The sequence below is a fragment of the Vombatus ursinus genome, unplaced genomic scaffold (assembly GCF_900497805.2).
Source record: "Vombatus ursinus unplaced genomic scaffold, bare-nosed wombat genome assembly UNPS02014599.1, whole genome shotgun sequence".
Lineage (NCBI taxonomy): Eukaryota > Metazoa > Chordata > Mammalia > Diprotodontia > Vombatidae > Vombatus > Vombatus ursinus.
In genome coordinates this window covers 403957-423411 of record NW_020954377.1, presented here as the reverse complement: position 1 = coordinate 423411, position 19455 = coordinate 403957, and the positions used below count along the sequence as shown (strand labels likewise).

General features: G+C 46.9%; 1 protein-coding gene across 1 annotated transcript in view; it reads left to right on the top strand.

The window, feature by feature from the left end:
* CKAP2L (cytoskeleton associated protein 2 like) overlaps nt 1-19455 on the top strand; it is a 28055-nt gene that overhangs the window by 1525 nt on the left and 7075 nt on the right. Inside the window, exons 3-8 of the mRNA XM_027861248.1 lie at nt 2376-2427; nt 6969-8245; nt 14436-14646; nt 16620-16775; nt 18732-18795; nt 19137-19320. Of these exons, the coding sequence (XP_027717049.1) occupies nt 2376-2427; nt 6969-8245; nt 14436-14646; nt 16620-16775; nt 18732-18795; nt 19137-19320 (1944 nt within the window). The remainder of the gene's footprint in view (nt 1-2375; nt 2428-6968; nt 8246-14435; nt 14647-16619; nt 16776-18731; nt 18796-19136; nt 19321-19455) is intronic.

Sequence of the window (19455 nt, the reverse complement as noted above, 5' to 3'; positions counted from 1 at the left end):
TGTGTGTGTGTGTGTGTGTGTGTGTGTGTGTGTGTGTGTGTGTGTGTCTGAGTCTGTGTCTGCATGTCTGTGTGCAAGCACTATTGATTGCTGGCTGCCTAAAATTCCCACCTCTGAACCATTGCTTTTCTTGTTGCTGGCTACGGACACCAGCCACTGGCTTGTGTGTTATGGTGACTCAGCCCAGCCAAGAGAAAGGCAGACACAGACCTGCTTTCCTCTCTTCTGGTTGTTTGCTATTGCCCATTTTGGTCTGCTGCCAAAGCCTAAACATTCAAGCAATTTCAAGATAGAGATTTTACAATTGGGTATTAGCCCCATAGCCCTGGAGGCATTTCTTTCATTCCCTTTCCCTCTATTTGAAAGGGAGGTCCCCTGTGGCTGCCAGGCCTCAGCAAGGTAGGGACTGGTTTGGGCGCCTTTCCTTGACCTTGCCGGGAATGACCTACCCTCACTGCATCCACCCCTTGCCTGAAGCTGCTTCCTCCTAGGGTTACCAGTCCCTTTACCTCTAAATCCCACAGCTTTCCTCAGTCTTTTCCTTCTTGAGCTCTCTGAAGTTCTTAGTTCTATTGACTGTTGCCTCTTCCCGGGCCCTCCAGCCTCGCGTGGCTTGGGCCACTGTCCTCCCAACTTTCCTCTTTCCCCTCTGACCATTCCTTCCCAGCCTCCTTTGCTTTGATCATCCTTGATCATCCGTGTTCTGCTAGCTTAGCAAGGATATTCCTGAGTGCTCTCTCCTGGTCCCTCCTCCTCTGCTCTCTGTCCTCTCCCTTGGAGGCTTCATCAAGGTGCTTCGGATCATCTCTGTGCAGACGATTCAGCCCTGAATTCCAGTCATGCATCATCAGGCTCCTTTTGAGCACCAGGCTTTGTGCTGGGTATCAGGGATACAAAACAGAACAGTCCTTTCCTTCTATTGGGAGGAAACAACCCATCCACTGAAAAGTCAATGGGAAATACATAGATAATTTCGGGGGTCAGGGAGACCCTAGCAAGTGCCCCCGAGCAGAACTAGCCTCCTGGTAGGGATTGAGAAGAGTGGAGGTGGGGAGGGAGTGCATTCCAGGTGGAAGAGCCAGCCAGTGCAAAGGCCTGGAAACAGGTGAGGGGCCAGGAGGCTTCAACAGTAGCCTTGAAGGAAGGAGCAGCCTAAAGCTGGATGGGGAAGGGCTTTAAAAGCCAAACAAACATAGGAATTTGGGTCTTATCCCAGTGGCCAAAGAGACCCCCTGGACCTCCCTACACAGGTCAGATCTGTGTTTTAGGAATGTCCCGTTGGCAGGCATGTGGGGGATGGGCTGGAGGAAGGGTGTGTGATGAGCTATAAGCAATACTGAGGATGTGGGGCAGAGAGGCAGGAGAACCAGGAGAGAGCAGGGCCCCAAAGCCCCAGGAAGGAGAGCCCAGTGGTCAGCTGTGTCTGGTGCTGCAGAGAGGTGAGGAAGGCTGAGGATAGAGAAAAACTAATGGAGAGGTCAGAGCGGCTCCAGCGGCCTGATGGGGGAGGGGACACAGGCTGGACTAGCAAGGGGAAGGAGATGGATTGTGAGCAACGGCTCACAATCAGGTATTGGTCTTTTGTATTTGACCAAAACGCCACATTTTACTAATAGTGTTCATGAGATCCCAGCCACAGAGCTGGGAGAGACCTTAGCAGTCATCTAATCTCACCCCTTCATTCTAAAGATGAGGAAACTGAGGCCTAGAAAATTGAAATGACATGTCCAGTGTCACACAGGCCAAACCAGGATTCAAACCCAGGACTTTGGACTGCAGATCCAGTGCTCTTACCATCAATGTTTCATTCCACATGGCTATTATGCCTACATCTGTCAGTTTCCAAATGACCCTGTCCAAATGTCAGTGAAAGTGTCCGATGACCATATGTGAGATGGTTGGGTTAATTTCAGTGTCTAAGTTTATTCACCAGCACCACACACACAGAGGATCTGCTAAGAATCAACATGGTCATCTGTTCTGTCTGAATAGGCACTTGGGGGCTGTGATGGACAGATCAGTAGACTTGGCAGGAAGACTCAAGTCCAAATCTAGCTTCAGATACTTACTAGCTGTGTGATCCTGGGCTGGTCATTTCACCTCTGTTTGCCTCAGTTTCTTCATCTGTAAAATGGTCACCTGTCTCCTAGGGTGGTTGTGATGTTTAAACAAGATAATCTCTGAAAAGCCCTTCGCACACTTGGACTTGCCACATGAACGTAAGCTATTACTCTTACTAATAGCATGGGAAGGTCTTTAGGAGTGAAGATGTAAGACGTGATTTGTAGGAGATCTCTACATCTAAACAGGAGTATCACATTTTAGTTCCTTCCCTTGTGACCTTGAGATTGATTGTATTTTTTCCTCTTCCATAGGCCTTATCTCAAAGACCAGAAACAGTGTTCAAATCCACCAACCTCTAGATCTGTAAGTAGAAATTAATTGCAATATTTCAGAATTGGAAGGGCCCCCAGCCATGTAGTCCAACTATCTAGAAAAGATTCCCTGGGGCAGTTAGGTGGCACAGTAGATGGAGCACTGGCCTTGGAGTCAGGAGGACCTGAGTTCAAATCAGACCTCAGACACTTACTAGTTAGCTGTGTGATCCTGGGCAAGTTACTTAACCCCCATTGCTTCCAAAATAAAAAGAAAAGAAAAGATTCCCCCCAGAATGGCCACCCGTCCTTCTCTTGAAGATCTCAGGTGGGGAGAGGCTTCCTCTTTCTGGGCGCTGCCTGGCCCTCCTTGGGCCAGCATACTTCAGACTGCTGGTGATGTTTTTTCTGACAACCTTGAGCCCCTTTGCACCTTCCCCACGTCGCTCCTGGTTCTACTTTCACAGTCCAGCCAAGACCTTTCAGCGTCATAGGCAGCTGCTGTCTCCCCACATCTCCCAGCTAACTGTAAAGCCCAGTCCTTCACCTGAGCATCATCGAGCAGGAGGTGATGGCTCTTCACCAGCTGGACTGTCCTCCAGTGGACCCTGTCCCACCTAGCAGTGTTTGGCTTTAGGTGGGGCAGCCCTCCCAACCCATCTCTAGTCCAGGTGTGATCTGACGGGGTTGCCCCCAGCAGGGCTACCACCACCTTCTCCTGGGGGAGGGGCTTCTCTCAGCGGATTTGGTGGTTGCCAGGCTTCTGTTGTTCTAGGCTTTCACCACCAGCCTCTGCTCGGTCTAAGCTCTAGTATCACTGATGTGGCTGTTGTAAGACCATGCCATGATTTTGTAATTGTATTCCTCATCCATCACCCAGTCTTGCTTCCAGCTCCTAGACATATTTTTTAAAAGCTGGAGTTTGGGAGTTCCCTGTGTCTGGATCTCTTTAGACAATTGCCCTTTTTTCCTCTCATCAGAATTGCCTTCAGAATTTCATTCTTAAGAGTGTCCTATCCATCCTGGGCTGACTTCTTCCATTCACTTGATCCTACCTTTCTTTTTTTTTGTTTTTTTGTTTTTTTGTTTTGTTTTGTTAGGCAAAGGGGTTAAGTGTCTTGCCCAGGCTCACACAGCTAGTAAGTGTCAAGTGTCTGAGGCTGCATTTGAACTCAGGTCCTCCTGACTCCAGGCCAGTGCTCAATCCTACCTTTCTTTTTCTAAACCAGGGAGTCTTAGCCTTTTCAGTGCCATGGACCCCTTTGGCAACCATTTGGTGACACCTAGGGTCCCTTTCTCAGAATCATGTTTTTAAATGCTTAAAATAAAATACATAATATTTTACAATGGTCATCTATAAATAACTTAGCTATTCCCAGCAATACAAAGATCCAAGACAGTTCTGAAGGGCCTATGATGAAAAATGCTATCCACCTCTAGAGAAAGAACTGATGGAATCCAAATGCAGATCAAAGCACACTTTTTTATTTTATTTTCCTTGGGTTTTTTGTCTGTGTTTTTTTTTTTTTCACAACACAACTAATATGGAAGTATGTTTTTCATAACTTCATAGGCATCACTTTTATCAAATTACTTGCCTTCTCAATGATGATGGGGGTGTGAGGGGGGATGGGAGAGAATTTGGAATTCAAAATTGTAAAAAAAACAAAAGTTAAAAATTGTTTTTACATGTGATTGGGAAAAAATAGAATAATAAAATTCACAAATACATTTAAATGAGTAAGATTTCAAAGGAAGCCAATTATATTGAAAGTTATTTTAAAAATGGTTTTGTTTGTGTTATTTCACAGACCCCAAGTTAAGAATCTGCTCTAAACCCTTTCAAAGCTGCTCTCCCAAAATCTATACTTGATTTTTTTCATTCTTTCAACACGCATTCATTAAGCACCTACTATGTGCTAGACACTGTGCTACATACTGGGGAAACAGACAAAAATGAAATAGTCCCTGCCCTCAAGGAGTGTACATTCACCTGGGGTGGAGGTAGCTGGGAAGCTGTGAGATGATGGCGACCATGGGGGACAAGTGCACAGATACCAAATGTATCGATTTCCAGGGTCAGGGGCAGCACTCGCTTTGGGCAGTCCAGCTAAACCGTGTCTAGTTGGTGTCACCTGAGCTAAGCAATCCAGGAGGCATAGATTCTATGAGGGGGTGACCACTTAACCCAAAGCCTCCCATCATTTCCATCCCAGAAGGTGAGAATCAAATCCAGAATAGAAGTTCCCTCCTTAGTTCCTCTACCTTTTGAAGGATGAAGGTGGAGTGAAGGCAAGTCAGGTCATTAGCTGCTTCACTTTCTGCTGAAAATGTCCAGGCAATCCAACTGCCCCATCACCAGGAGGTCATGCCTCTGTGCCAGGCCTGGGAGCTGGATTCCAGCGTCTTCAGCAAGTTCCTCCCCCTGTCCAGGTAGTCTGTGGTATAAGCCAATGAAAGTATGGCTTCTGTTTGTGCTTCCATCGATTTTTACCCAAATGCCAGGTTTCTCTCCTCTGGTTCCTAGACTTCCCAACAAAGGTGTAATTTCTTAACAGGCTGTGCTCCTCTACCCTACTCCCAAATTTTCACTCCACCCCTCTGGTTCCTGGATTTCCTCACATGAGTATGTCTTCACATCCAGTGCTCCTCACTCCCCTTTCACCTATCCTGCATCCCACCCTTCCAAAACCAAAGCCCAGGTGAAAGTCTCATCCTCCAAGTCCCAGTGACAGCTGTGAAGTCAAATTTGCCTCCTTCCATTAGGACCTGTCATTGACCCTGGGTGGTTTCTGTACTTTGTAAGTTTATATATAGACATGAAGCTACAGAGGGTTTTTAAAGTCCACTTTAGAACTTTTTATATGGACCAAGAAGTCATTTGCTTAACTATTGGGAGTGTCAGGGTGCTTCCTGTGTCATTAAAGACATATAGGCCCAATGACAGATCACACACCTGCGCCGATCGGACCAGCCTCACTGAGGTCACAGAGCTTCTCACCACCTTGTCTTCAGCCTTGGCGGCTCTTTGAGACCATCTGCTCGGCTGCAGAGGAGTCCCAATTACAAATTCCTGCAGTCTTGAAGTAAATGACCTACAGGTCATTGATATAAAACCTTCAGCAACCTGGAGAATATTTGTGGCAGAAATAAATTTCCCGTAAATATACTTGATACTAACATCAAGTGCTAACAAAAGCTTAATAGTTTGCTTTGTACCAATGCCTACAGGAAGATAAGGACTCCTTACTGGGATTTCCAAGTCACTAAACACTAATAGACGCCTTCTGAATTAATTTATTGTACGTAATGAGATTGTAGATGAAGCGGTTTATTGAAGAGAATACAAAAATTCCAAGTTATGTTCCCTCCCCTGAGGAGTTTGTAATATAGTAAAAGAAGTATGACAGACATAGAAAGAGAATAATAATTATAATAAAGGGCAGGAAATTATAAATGCCCTCTGAGTGGTACAGAAAAAGGCAATTCAGAGAAAAGGACAAGATCACGTTGGCTTGTGATGAGATTAGATCTGGATCTTGAAGGTAAGAATAAAATAGATAGAGTGTATTGGGCATCACGGCACAGTGGGTAGAACCCTGGACTTGGAGTCAGGAAGATCTGATTTCACATCGGGCCTTGGACACTAGCTGTGTGACCTTGGGCAAGTCACACCCTCTGCCTCAGTTTCCTCACCTTACCTCCCAGGGTTGTTTTGGGGATCAAATGAGATATCTGTAAAGTGCTAAACAAATGCTAGCTGTTATTCTTATTGTTATTATTATTATTATAGCCACAGCAGAAAAGCAGAAAAACACATGGAATCTTGATGGCCATGAGTAGATCATTTGGGGTAAAAATTGAAGATTCATGTCAGTGAATGATGGGAAATAAGACGAGAAACTTTGGGGGCCAGACTATAGAGAGCCTGAGTGCCTAGCTAAAGAGTTTAGACTTTATTCCATAGAGAATGACTGTAGGACAAGAAGGAGCTACAAGAAGAAACATTGCAAAGGGTGGGCTGGAGCAGAGGGACAGGGAGGTCAGAGGTGATACTGAGATGTCGAACCTCAGCGATGCCATTGTTAGGAGAAAGAGAGAAGCCGAGAGGGGGCGGTGGCCTTGGCACAAGATGGCGGGCTCAGTTGTGGGCATCTCCAGTTCAACAAGCGTTGGTTGTACTCAGACGTAGAGCTTCAAAGACAAAAGTGAAGGAGCCCCGTGATGAGTTTGAAAAGGTCCAAGAAGCGCCAGGGTCAGAGCTAAAGAGAGAGGTGGGGGCTTCTGTGCAGACTAGTATTAATTGTCAGGAGGGCACCACGCCCCTGGGTTGTACCCTCCGGCAGCCCCTCTCGTGTGCAGATTCCACACAAAGCAGCACAAATGTCATGACCTGTTTTCTGCCTTCCTTGCCCAGTCCCAGCTAGGCTAAAGGTAGGTTCCTGAGCTCTGTGACTTGCCTGTACGTGAGAATATCCTCATTTTCTCTAAGCTAAAATAAGTCAAGTTAGACATTTAGCTGGGTTTTTTAGCTTGTCTTTGAATAGATTATCTTAACAAAGCCATTGTTGCTATTATGCCTTTATCTTTCAGACTGCTAGACCCAAAAATGATGCAGGGAGATGGGCCCAGTCTCATGCTGGTGGGAGACCCACTGCTAACGTGCTCCAGCCAGGATCTTCCAATGTCAATGGATCCCAAAGGCCAAAGCCAGCAGCAGCAAAAATTCCGAGGAAAGGACCAATTACAGGCCCCCCTTCCTCCGAGCCAGACTCTAAACTCCCAGGGAATACCCACATCCACCCTCCGCAGAAAGTGGCATCTTCTACTGCGCTTAAGCTGACTAGAAAGCCTCTGCCATCAAGTGAGAGCCAGTGTATGAGGAGGTCCTCAGAGCAGGAGACAACAGCAAATCACAGAATTGCCGGGTGGATGGACTCTGTGCCCGAGCTCCACACTGAAAACCAGCTCTTAGATGACTTTGCAAAGGAGACAAACAAAGAGAACTGGCCTCTCCCAGCCACTGTGGAACTAAAGAGGAAACCAGAGTCTGGGTTTTGTAACACAGCCAAATCAAAGGGCAATCCGCACAATCCCAGCAAAAGAGGTCTGGCTCCAAAGCAAGCTGGGGACAAAGGTGCCAAGAACAGCGACCTTCGGAAAGACCAGGTTAACAAACCACTTGTTCACAAGATTCAAGCCTGGGTTCCCGCAGGAAATTCCCAGCAGCAGCTCCCCAAGGGGGCAGGTTGTGAAAGACCAGGAGACAAACATCCAAGGACGGTTCCTTCTCATCTGGTTCAGAGCCTTGCCAGGACTCAAGAATCAAAGAAACTAGTAACCAGGAAAGAGGTTGGAAAGGTCAACAAAGATGAAAAAGAAGGTCGCAATGGATCAAAGTTACAAGGAAATGCTGTCATTAAACAGACTATCGAAAGAAGACTCCCAAGGACAAATTCAGCGGTGCCACAGGTGGGAAGGTTCAATCGATGTGAAAGTGGTCAGCAAGATCTAAGGCTGATGCAGCCTTGTCCCAAAAGGAAGTCATCTGTAAGGGTGCTGCCATCGAGAACCACGACAAGACAGCCTCACCTGATGTGTGGCACCTCGAAAGGCCACACACATGGACTTACAAAGAATCAGAGCAATTATAGCTTGAAAAAAGAGCCACAGACTCTGGACTCTAAGACCAAAAGGACTGTGCCCTGGAATTATTCTGTGAGAAGCTTGAACCCCACAGCTCAACCCAGTGTCGGCTTGACGAAGCCGACCACAAGTGAGAGAGGAATGAGGCAGCCAGCCTTGCTGGAGGCACCCAGTCCCCAGGTCCAGCCAAATACCCAGAAGAAAAGAGGCAAGGAGGACCGAAGGTATTGGGCTTGGCTTCATCTTTAAGTGGGCAGCAGTATGCATATATCCGTATAGGTGATATTCCATATTACTGTATTTCCCTTACCTTCCATGGGTCAGAAATTAATTCAGGGGGTGGGGAGAATTGACTTAAATAGTAAGTATAGATATCAACATTGATTTTTTTTCCCTCTTAAAAATTAAAGTTGTGTACATTTTCATGAGATTAATTTGTACACAAAGATATGGTAAGTGATGATGATACTGTTGGCTAGACAAGTAATTGGGTTTTTTTTTCCCTTTGTATCAGTGATGACTATTATTCATGGAAAGTAAAACCTGTTTTTCAGCAGTCTATCAGCAATACTGAACAGGGTACAAGTTAGCTTCAAGTAGACAATTGTAAAGCCTGCTAAATGGCCCTCCCTGCCTCCGGTCTGTGCCAGGTGGGTCCCTCCATCCCACCACTGCCTAAGTAATCATCCTAATTGCTCTGACAATGTCACTTTCAAAAGCCTTCTGCGGTTGCCTATTGCCCACCGAATGAAGGATGAACTCCTGGTCCTGGCATTCAAAGCCCTTCCACAGTCCACCCCAACTGTCCTTTCCAGCCTTTCTTGTACTCTCCCCTCCCAACACTCTTTGTTCCCCTACCCACCCACATCCAGCACTCTCCTTCCACGTCTGCTCTTTTCTTCTCCCATGCCCATAATCGACTCCCCTCACCCTCTGCTAACTCCCTAGGAAGTGGTTGTAGTCTATGGGAAAGAGCACTGGGTTTGGAGTCAGGGGATTAATTTTGACTGCAAACCCACATCTCAATCAATCACTTGTTTTCAAATCCCAGTACAGTGGATACAGTGCAAGACTTGAAGTCAGGAAGACCTGAGTTCACATCCTGGCTGACATACTTATTTAACCTCCCTAAACCTCAGTTTCTTCATCTGTAAAATCTGGATAATAGCACCTGCCTCACCCTTGTGATGATCAAATAGGTGAACCTATGTAAAGTGCTTTGCAAACCTTCCATAAATGCTAGCTATTATTAACATCATTATTATGTTTATCATCACCTGGTTTAAACTTAGTTAAGTCATTTTTCCTACATGCCTTGGTTTCCTTATCTGGAAAATGAGAGGATCCAATTTCCTGATTTCAGAAAGGCACCTCTGATCTTATGAAGTCCCTCTCTCCCTTCAGGGTCCAACTCAGATGTCACCTCCTTTGGGAGGCCTGCCCTGACCCATTATGCCTCTCAAATGAAAATAACTTTCTTATGCTTCAAGTTTCTCGTGACATTCTGCCTGGGATTCTCCTTTGCACTTCTCACTTTCCCTTATATCAGTAATATGCATATTAAGTTACAAATTCCTTGAAAGAAGAAGCTGTGTTGTACCTGTCTCTTCATCTCCAGCATCTAGCAAGTAGTAGATGCTTCATAAGTGTTTACCAAATTGGCTCATTTCAGCATCTTGTCATCTCTGTGGCTGATCCAGAATACCAGGACTCTCGAAGTCTTGTCCCAAAAAGAAATCAGGCTCATAGCTCAGCAAGAATATTAATACCTGAGTACTTCAGATGTTAATTGTGTTAGCTTGATGGATCTACTGTTCAGGACAGGGTTCTAATTGTGAGTCCAGAATTGACTACACACACAGACTTACAGTGCTATGGAGTAAATCGAGGTTTACTGCTAGCATCCATCTGAACAAGCATCAATCAGTAAATAAGCATTAAGTACCTACTGTGTGTCAGGGCCTGCGCTAGATGCTGGGGATATGAAGAAGGGCAAAAGACAGCTCTTACCCTCCAGGAGCTTCCATTCTAATGGGAGAGAGACAGGAAGTACATGTAAAAATAATTACAGCATTAATGTAAAGTTGATACAAAAGTATGCAAAGTAGTTCAATATAGCAAGCTGTTAAAATAACCAGCTCGTAGTACCAAGGGACCTCTTAGGTGGCCATCTGTTCTCTGCTTTAAGGCAGGTGGGGCAATCTGACACCTTTGCCACCAGTCAATATAATAACCCACTTTTGTATGGTGCTCTAACACGTTTACACGTATTATCCCATTTGATCCTCACAACAGGCCCTGGAAGGTGGGTCCTGTTGTTATTCCCATTTTGTAGATGAGGAAACCAAAACTTGAGAGAGGGTCTTGCCTAAGGCCATACAGCCAGCGAGTATCCAAGGCAGGATTTGAACTCTGCTCTTATTAACTTTAGGTTTTAACAATCTATCCACTGTGCCACCTGGCCTGAAACCCTGGCTGATGGTAATATACTATTCCCCATCACAGACTTTTGCCTTTTTTGTTTCTTTCTCTACCTTTCTCTCCCCAGTCTCTTTCCAACTTCCATTCCTATTCCTAAAGCCTGCCAGTGGTTTGCATTCATGACATTTAGTACTAAAAAGATTGGCTGCCCAGAGTCTAATGTAGTTGTTGGGCAAGAGCTGTCAGGGAGGGACTTGGGCTTGGAACAAGGATTAGTGAACCTTTTTTTTTTTTTTCCCAATTCTTGCATTTTAACTTTCTGAAGACCGACATTACTTTATAAAATATTTGGTTCTAATGGCACTTTGGTTTAAATCACTGGTGGGCTACAGTACAGTTAGATTACAGTTAAGGGACTTGGGGGAGTTTCATAAAAGAATAAAGCAGGCCAGTAATGCATAAAACAGTAGATCTTTATTATGGCACATTTCAACTTTTACAAGTAAGAGGACCAGGAGCATGGTGAAACCGGGACAATGAGAGGTGAATACAACCAGATCTCAGTCACCAGAGGATTACATTAGGTAAACTCTGTTTTAACCCTCGTTCCATTCACTGGAATATTGGAAGCAGTGGTCTTCAGACCTCAAGAGCAGTTGAAAAGAGGTTAGCAATGTTCCTTCAGAGAGGCTGTCCTGGGACTTGTCATGCCTGGCTCTGCCAACCTCTCACTCCTGGCCAATGTATGGGCCATCTAGCTTCCCATCACCTCCACAACAAGGCAGCCTGGTGTCAAGAGTTTTATAGGGATGGGCAGCTTCTTGATAAGGTATATCCCACCTCTGATGTCATAGGCAAGTAAAAACTAGATATTAGCTAATGTAAGAAACCCTGCTGACCTATGTAGGGAGTACAAGCATGAGATATGGAAGAATATGGCAGGGAAGGAGATTTAAAGTAAGTGAGGGAGATTTCCAGAAAAGTTATGTCAACTGTTGGATCCAAGAGAGGCCCAAAGCTCTGAGTGTTTTAGACTGACATTTGTGTGTGTGTGTGTATGTGTGTGTGTGTGTGTGTATGTGTAAATATATATATTCTCATTTGATGTCAGAAAGGTTTTATGTTTATTTCATCTGTACTAGTTTCTACATTTAAGTTACATAAGATAATACAATGACTGTATTGACATTGGGCAGAAACATCAGATAACAGTTGTCTCAGTGATACCAAAGTTAAATGTAGCTTGAGCACTGAGGAGAGGTCTCTGAAGGGCTCCAGTGGTCTTACCCTATTAGTACAATTAGAGTATTAGTTTTCAGCATAGAAAGCTGGAGAAAACCTGGGCCAGGGGTAGGGAACCTTCGGCCTCAAGGCCACATGTGGCCCTCTAGGTCCTCGGGTGTGGCCTTCTGACTGAGTCCAAGTTTTACAGAACAAATCCTTTTATTAAGGAGATATGTTCTGTGAAGTTTGGATTCGGTCAAAGGGCAACACTTGAGGACCTAGAGGGCCACATGTGACCTGAAGGCCGCAGGTTCCCCACCCCTGTGCCTGGGCCTTAGGAGGTTTGAGAGAAAACCTGGTAGCAAGGGAGGGGGCAGGAGGGAGCAGGGATGAGGAGCTGGTGCTGAAGGGGAGTACCAGCTGAGGGGAGCCGATAAGTGGGACACAGACCCTTGTTGCTTTAAAGACAGGTTTGGGAGGGAGGGCAGGCCTGCAGTTGATCATCTTAATCATAGTTGACATAAGGACGAGGGATTAGCACAGAGATTGTGGTCTCAGAGACGGGACATCTGCTAACCCTGGCTACATCTTGGCTTTCCAGCCCCTGCCCCCAGGTGCAAGCAGACTTAGGGGCAGACAGGCCAGAAAGACACACAGCAAGCACCTCATGAGCACAGACACCATGATTCCCCTGAAGTAGCTTCTGAAGGCAAGACACAGGGCCATCTTCAGTGGAGCTCACGAATGCAGCGCAGGAGAGAGATTCCCAGGGGCCCTTGCTGCCCAGCCTGGTAATGCCCACACCATTCCCTAGTTCTAACCCCGTGACTGATTTCTGTTAAATACACTAGCAGCCTTCTCCCTGTTTCCTTAATTAAGCACTTATATTACATCCCCAGGTGGAAGTGAGTCAGTCAATAAGCATTAATCCAGCACCTTCTAGGTGTCAGGCACTGTGCTAAGTGCTGAGGATACAAAGAAAGGAAGAAACACTCCTGCCTTCAAGGAGCTAACATTTGGATAGGGGCAGTAACATGGAAAATTGTTGTTGTTCAGTCGTTTTCAGTCAGGTCTGACTCTCTGTGACCCCATTTGGGGTTTTCTTGGCAAAGATGCTGGACTGGTTTGCCATTTCCTTCTCCAGTTCATTTTACAGATAAGGAAACTAAGGCAAATAGTTTAAGTGACTTGCCCAAGGCCACACAGCTAATAAGTGTCTGAGGCTGGATTTGAACTCATGAAGATAAGTCTTCCTGACTCCAGGCCCAGTGCTCTTTGCACTATGGCGCCACCTAGCACCCAACATGGAGAACACCTAGGTACATACAAGACACATAAAGCATAGAGAAGGTCCCATCAGTGGGAAGGCACCAGCAGTGAGGACATCAGGAAAGGAATAGAAAAGACAGGGGGTGGGACTTGAGCTGAGTCTTCAGGAAAGGCAGGAGGTGGAGGTAAAGGGGAGCCCTCTAGGCCTGGGAAAAAGGAAGGGCAGTGAGCAGGCAGCCTGCCCCATCTCTCCCTCCTCACCCTTCTTGCCGGGAGCAGCACTTGGACAGAGCCGAAAGGATTGGGAGATTGTGACAGGTGGCGTTGGGGGCAGAGGGCACAGCCTGGCATAGGGAATGGACTTAAGCAAAGGCACGGACGGGGAGCGTGCGGTTCGTAAACACCCTTGGCCTCTGTGCTGTAAGCAAGTGTGAGAGAAGGCTGCTCTGCAGAGACCGTGCGGATTGTAGAGCCTAGAATGCCAGGCTAGAGAGCTCGGACTTTATTTGGCAGCAAATAAGAGACTCAGGGAAAGGGCTGATGACGGCAGGGATGTGGTCACATCTATGTATAAGGAAGATGAGTCTGGCACTAATTTGAAGGATTGGTTAGAGGCAGCTAGCCAGGTGGCACAGTGGAGAAAGAGCGAGATTTGGGGTCAAATTCAGCTTCAGACACTACCCGGCACAAAGGTGTGATCCTGGGCAAGTCACTTAACCTCTGTTTGCCTGAGTTTCCTTATCTGTAAAACGGGGATAATAATAGCACCTGCTTCCCAGGGTGGTTGTGAGGATCAAATGTGATGTTTGTATAGTGCTTTGCACACCTAGAGAGATAACGGCTGTTATCACTTCTTTGGGTGTCCGAGGCTCCCTGGGGAAGGGAGGGCAAGGCTGAGCACCTAAGAACTTGACCCACTCTTGAACCCAGGTTCAGGGTGCAGTCTTGCAGGCTTGGCATTGAGTAGAGGTTGAGGGGCTGCAGAGAAAGGGGAGGGGTCACACAGAAGAGAATCTGAGAAATTATTTGCTTCTTAACGTGGATTTTCTTGTAATAGCCCTGGCATCGATGGGGCACTGAGCACATGTATGCTTAGGGCATGAGCCTGCCTGCCAGTAATCATCGCCTGAGGGCATTGGATTGAAGCTCTGTCACCAAATGCTGTTTCTGGAGAGTTCCTGCATATGCCTGTAAAGACTTAGCCCTGAGGGGGCAGCTAGCTCTGGCCTTGGAGTCAGGAGGACCTGAGTTCGAATATGACCTCAGACACTTGACACTTGCTAGCTATGTGACCCTGGGCAAGTCACTTAACCCCAATTGCCTCAGGGGAAAAAATAAAAAAAGACTTAGGCCTGGGGGGAGGGGGAGGGGAGGGCTAATAGATTTCCATTAATCTCTTCTGGTTCTGCATCAACCTCAATTTCCCTGATATCCCTTCTCCCTTCCCCCTTCCCCTTCTCAGAGCCCTCCTTTAGCCTTCTGTTTTAAATCCCACAACAGGAAAAAACTGGAAGAATGGCTGGCATCCAAAGGGAAGACCTATAAACGACCCCCGATGAAGTTTCTCGCACAAAACAAGAACATGCAGAAATTCAACCTTTCCTTCTGGAAGAGCATAAGAGAGGAGGAGGAGGAGACGAAGACAGCAGAGCTGGACCTTTCCAACAAAATTAAGAGCTCCCTGGCGGAGTGCCTGAAGCTGGTGGAAGAGGTGAGTGGGAGCCGCAGCTGGCCTGGGGCACCGCCCCCGAGGCAAAGGGGGGGAGGAGGAGGGGGGGGGGGGGGGGGTCACCGCCTCTAACCTGTGGCCTTCCCTGGCTTTAAGGGAAACCAGAAGGCCCTGGTTTGTAGTGGGTGTCCTGGCTATAGATAGACCACAGCTGCCTGGGGAGGCCACACTGACCGATCAGAACCGTTCCCTTGTTCACATTCAATTTAGCACCTGACCCGGAGCTCTGTAAGTATTTCAGGGTGCTTCTGGGGAATAGCCAGCCCTTTCTTCAGTGAGGTGGGCATTATGCTCCTACCTCCTGCGACCACAGGCAAGAAAGGTGTTAGCACGTGGTTTGGGGGAGGTGTTAATTTAATGAGCCAGAACCTATCAGAACCGGAGCTAGAGATGGCTCTGGTGGAGGGAAGAGTGGGAAAGGGAAGGGCCCAAAGTGGCACCGATCCTCTAGAGAACAGGCTGCCCCGGGAGAGGGAGAGATGAGGAGAGGGTGTTTCTGGCCGTGGGCACTAGGCCAGTTAGAGCTTCAAGCTCAGAGTTCTCCTGGGAGAGGTTCGGGAGGTGACTCGGAGCCGCTCACGGAGGGGGCTGACACAGGGGGATCATGGGAGGAAAACCAGAAAGGACTCTGCTCTTTGCAAGGTCCATGACCAGCTGAGATTTTGTTTTGTTTTGGTTTGTGTTTTTTTGGTGAGGCAACTGGGGTTAAGTGACTTGCACAGTCACACAGCTAGTGAGTGTTATGTGTCTGAGGCTAGATTTGAACTCAAGTCCTCCTGACTCCAGGGCTGGTGCTCTATCCACTGCACCACCTAGCTGCCTCTGAGATTGTTTTTAAAGGTGTGTACATTAGATGGCGGCCAGGGCAGGTAATGTGAAAGGATGGCCCCACTCTGGACAAAGAGGGTTAGAGGTGCTGGTGACGAAAAAACAAGATCCCCATTCTTGGCTAGCTCGGCTTAGCAGAGGAAAGCAGGGTCAAAGCAGGAAGGGAGCTGTTGCTCCGTTCGAATGGGATGGTGATGACAACGACCAGAGAGAAAGCTGAGCTCCTCCATTTGGGCTTTGCTTCTGGTTTTTCTGCCAAGGGAAAGGCTCTTTGGAATAGAAAAGACAGAACCGAAATAACTAATGGATAGTTAGCAATATGCAAGATGAATAAGGAGACAGTGAGAAAGCCCAGATGACAGCCTTCCTGGGGTACCGAGTGAACTAGTGGGTAGGATTGCTGAGCAGTCATCAGACCCGCAGAAGTGAGGGGCGGCGGGTGTGGAACGTAGCACACCATTGGTCAGATGTGCTCGGCTGACTTTACCTTCTCTCTACTTTTTTATTCTTCATTACAAGGAGTGGTTTGCTGGCTAGGGAGCGATTCAGAATATTCAGAAATTAAGGTGACGTAAAGTGACATAAAAACAAAGGGCATCAAATAAAATTTTAAGGTTCAACAAAAATAAGGTTGGGTGTTTTTTTTTTTAAGTTATGGGTAATGGGAGAGCTGCCAGCCAACTAGAAAGGGATGAAAATCTTGTTGTTGATGTTGTAAGGGACACGGGGAGAGAGTGGAGAATGGAGTCTAAGTCTAAACTAAGCCAATGAACTTGACTTCAATCCTTGGCAAAATTCTGGAACGTACTATTAAAGGGTAGTTAATGGACAAACTAGAAAAGGAAGCAGCGATTAGCAAGAGCTCGGATGGCTTCGTCAGACCATGTCACATCCTCCTTCCTCTCAATAAAAGGGGGAGGGAGGAGAGTACTTTGGAAACACTGTTGTATACATTATTAGGAGAGTTGGAGTTCATCCAGAAATGCCTGCAAAAACAAAAGCAATCCATAAAACTTGAAAAAAAAATCCCATACAGGTTGTGCCTGAGTAAACCTGCCTGCTCCTGTGCTGCCATCACTGCTAGGTATTGCAGTCCTTTAAAATGTGTGGGATCTTTGTCCCCCTAGGGCGTGCACTCCGAGGAGATCCTGGCTATACTCTCTGGCTTTCCCGAGGCAGAAAAGTTTGCCACATTCTGGATCTGCAAGGCCAAGCTACTGGCGAGTACAGACAGCTCGGAGGTGATAGGACTCTACGAAGCCGCTGTTCGCTGTGGGGCCGAGGTGAGTGTTCTCTGAGGGCAGTTCCTTCTTCAGGTACCTTGCTCTGTGACCAGCAAAATTCATCTGAGCAGCACATTCACAAAACCAGACTTCTTCCTGCTGTCTAAAAACGGTGTTTGTACCTTTCATGTACCAATTCAAAGAAGGATGACCATGGGGATAGCTGGGTGGCACAGTGAATAGAGCACCGAGCCTGGAGTCAGGAGGACCTGCGTTCAAATCTGGCCTCAGACACATAACACTTACTAGCTGTGTGACCCTGGGCAAGTCACTTAACCCCCATTGCTTCAACCAAAGAAAAAAAAAGGATGACCACCTCCCAGGGCTGTTGTAAGGCTCCAGTGAGAGGATATTTGTAAAGCGCTTAGCCCAGTGCCTTACACACTGTAGGTGCTTAATAAATGCTTGTTCTCTGGGCACTTGGGCTACCAAAAGTGTGTGGGTGTAATGGAACCTGAGTGCCAGGGAAGTTGGCTTCCCCTTTCTGCTCTGCTGCATGACCTTGGGCTGGGAGTCGCCCCTAAAGTAAAAGGTTTCATCTGAGTGATACCAAGGCACTTTCCGGCTCTAAGAGTTGATCATTTTAAGACAGGAACCAATTTGAGGGGTTTTAGTGACTTCACATATCTCACAGTCTGGCATAAAGTTTGTTAAACATGTTTATGCCGCAGTGCAGCATTTGTGTGGAGCCAGACTCCTGATATGATTTGGTTTTTGGTTTTGTTTTGGTTTTTTTCCAAGGCATTTGGGGTTAAGTGACTTGCCCAGGGTCACACAGCTAGTAAGTGTCAAGTGTTTGGTCTGAGGCCGGATTTGAACTCAGGTCCTCCTGACTCCAGGGCTGGTGCTCTATTCACTGCGCCACCTAGCTGCTCCTGGAATTTTTATATAGAGATAGAAAAGGCTGTTGACTACTTGTAAAAACCCATGTAAGATGGTTGACAAATCTCCCTCATACATGAATGTAGTCCCAAGGACTAACATTGATACTTAGAGTTGACATGCAGACTCCTTCCATGCCCATGGTGTACCTGGAGCACAGTTCTGCTGTTCTGAGTGACCATCCAGATTTGGTGCAATGGAAAACAGGATAGATTTGGAGTCTGAGGCCCTGGGTCCAAAGCCCCGCTGTGCACTTTCCCACAGAAACAATGTCGCACTCCTGCCCAAGGAATCAGCATCAAGTAAGGACACAGGTTATGTGACAAGTCGGGTCACCCCTGTGGGCCTACTTCCTCATAACTGGAATGAGGGACTGAGTGCCTGTGTGAGGTGCCTCTGAAGCTCAGGCAGGCCTCAATCTGCTCCTCTGTGACATTGTGAGGTCCTCAGTCCTGTGACTTTGTAATCACACCTCCACAGCAAGATGGCTGCAGGGGCACCTTCCCACTCGGGGTCTGTGAGCCTCGGGTTCCTGGAGGCCTGCCATCTTCAATTCGATGACGCTTTCTTTCAGAGTCAGGATCGATTAGATGCCCAAAGAGGGGGCAGGGAGGCAGCAGTGCTCCTGGGGGAATGTTGCTCCAATTTGAGAATGCAAGTCTGGGGAAAACAGCAATTTACAGAAATTCCCTTTGAAAATCCACTTCTCAGGAAGACATCTCCCTCCTTAGAAGTGCGAGATGCCTGGGTTCTTCTCGTGCTTCCATTATTCCTTCATTATTCCCATGTGGCAGGGACATTGGATTTTTTTTTAAGTTATAGCTTACGGCTTTTTAGTTACAGCGTGACAAGAATAAAAGTGAAACATATCTATGCATATATACATATGCGTGTGTACACACGTACGTGTGTGTGTGTGTGTGTGTGTGTATGTGTGTGGACATGCACACAATTATTTATTCATTTGCTGCAGAGGACATTTGATTTCCAGAACTCTTTGGCTTTGAAAGGTCTCCTTCTCTCCATTCCACTCGAATCCTGTCTGATGTGTGTGTGCTTCCTTCCTCCCCACAGCCAATACAAGAGTTGCGCGATGTTGTCCTCAGTATTCTGAAAAGCGCCAAGAGAATAACAGAAGGTAATGACGTGTGATGTTTCTGTCCCCCTTCCCTGTGAGGTGCCAGTGAGGCCTCGTGGCCATGGAAATTTTTTTCATGGACCCCAGTTTAAGAACCCCTCATTTAGAGGTTAAGAGAAACTGAGTCTCGGAGGACAGGTTAGGCAAGGCAGTGGTTTCCCATTGTGGAGTGAGACAACATTTAACTAGGAAGTCAGCCACCACACGTTCATTCCCTATTTCGGTGTCTCTAATCCACGTATAACTGCGTATTTTCACTGCCTTTTGGCTTTTGGATTTTTGTGCTCAAATACTTAAACTATTCTTGAACTCTGCCTTTCTTCTCGGCCTTGTGTACCTAGGAATCACCAGTGAAATTAATTCTACATCTGTGAAGGAGGTGGCAAAGGAAGAGACATCCCAAGAATTTGATTTTCTCCCTCCAAGAGAGAGAGTCCAAACTGTAGCTGCTCCCCAAACAGCCAAGAAGTGTAAAGACAATCATCTGATGCCCTGTATCAAGTTGCAGATCACCCCCTTGCCAAGGTAAGGATGTCCTCAAGTGTGCCCTGTTGCAGGGAGGCCCTCCTTCCTAGTCCTGCCCTACTCTTTTTTTTTTTTTTTGTTAGGCAATTGGGGTTAAGTGACTTGCCCAGGGTCACACAGGTAGTAAGTGACAAG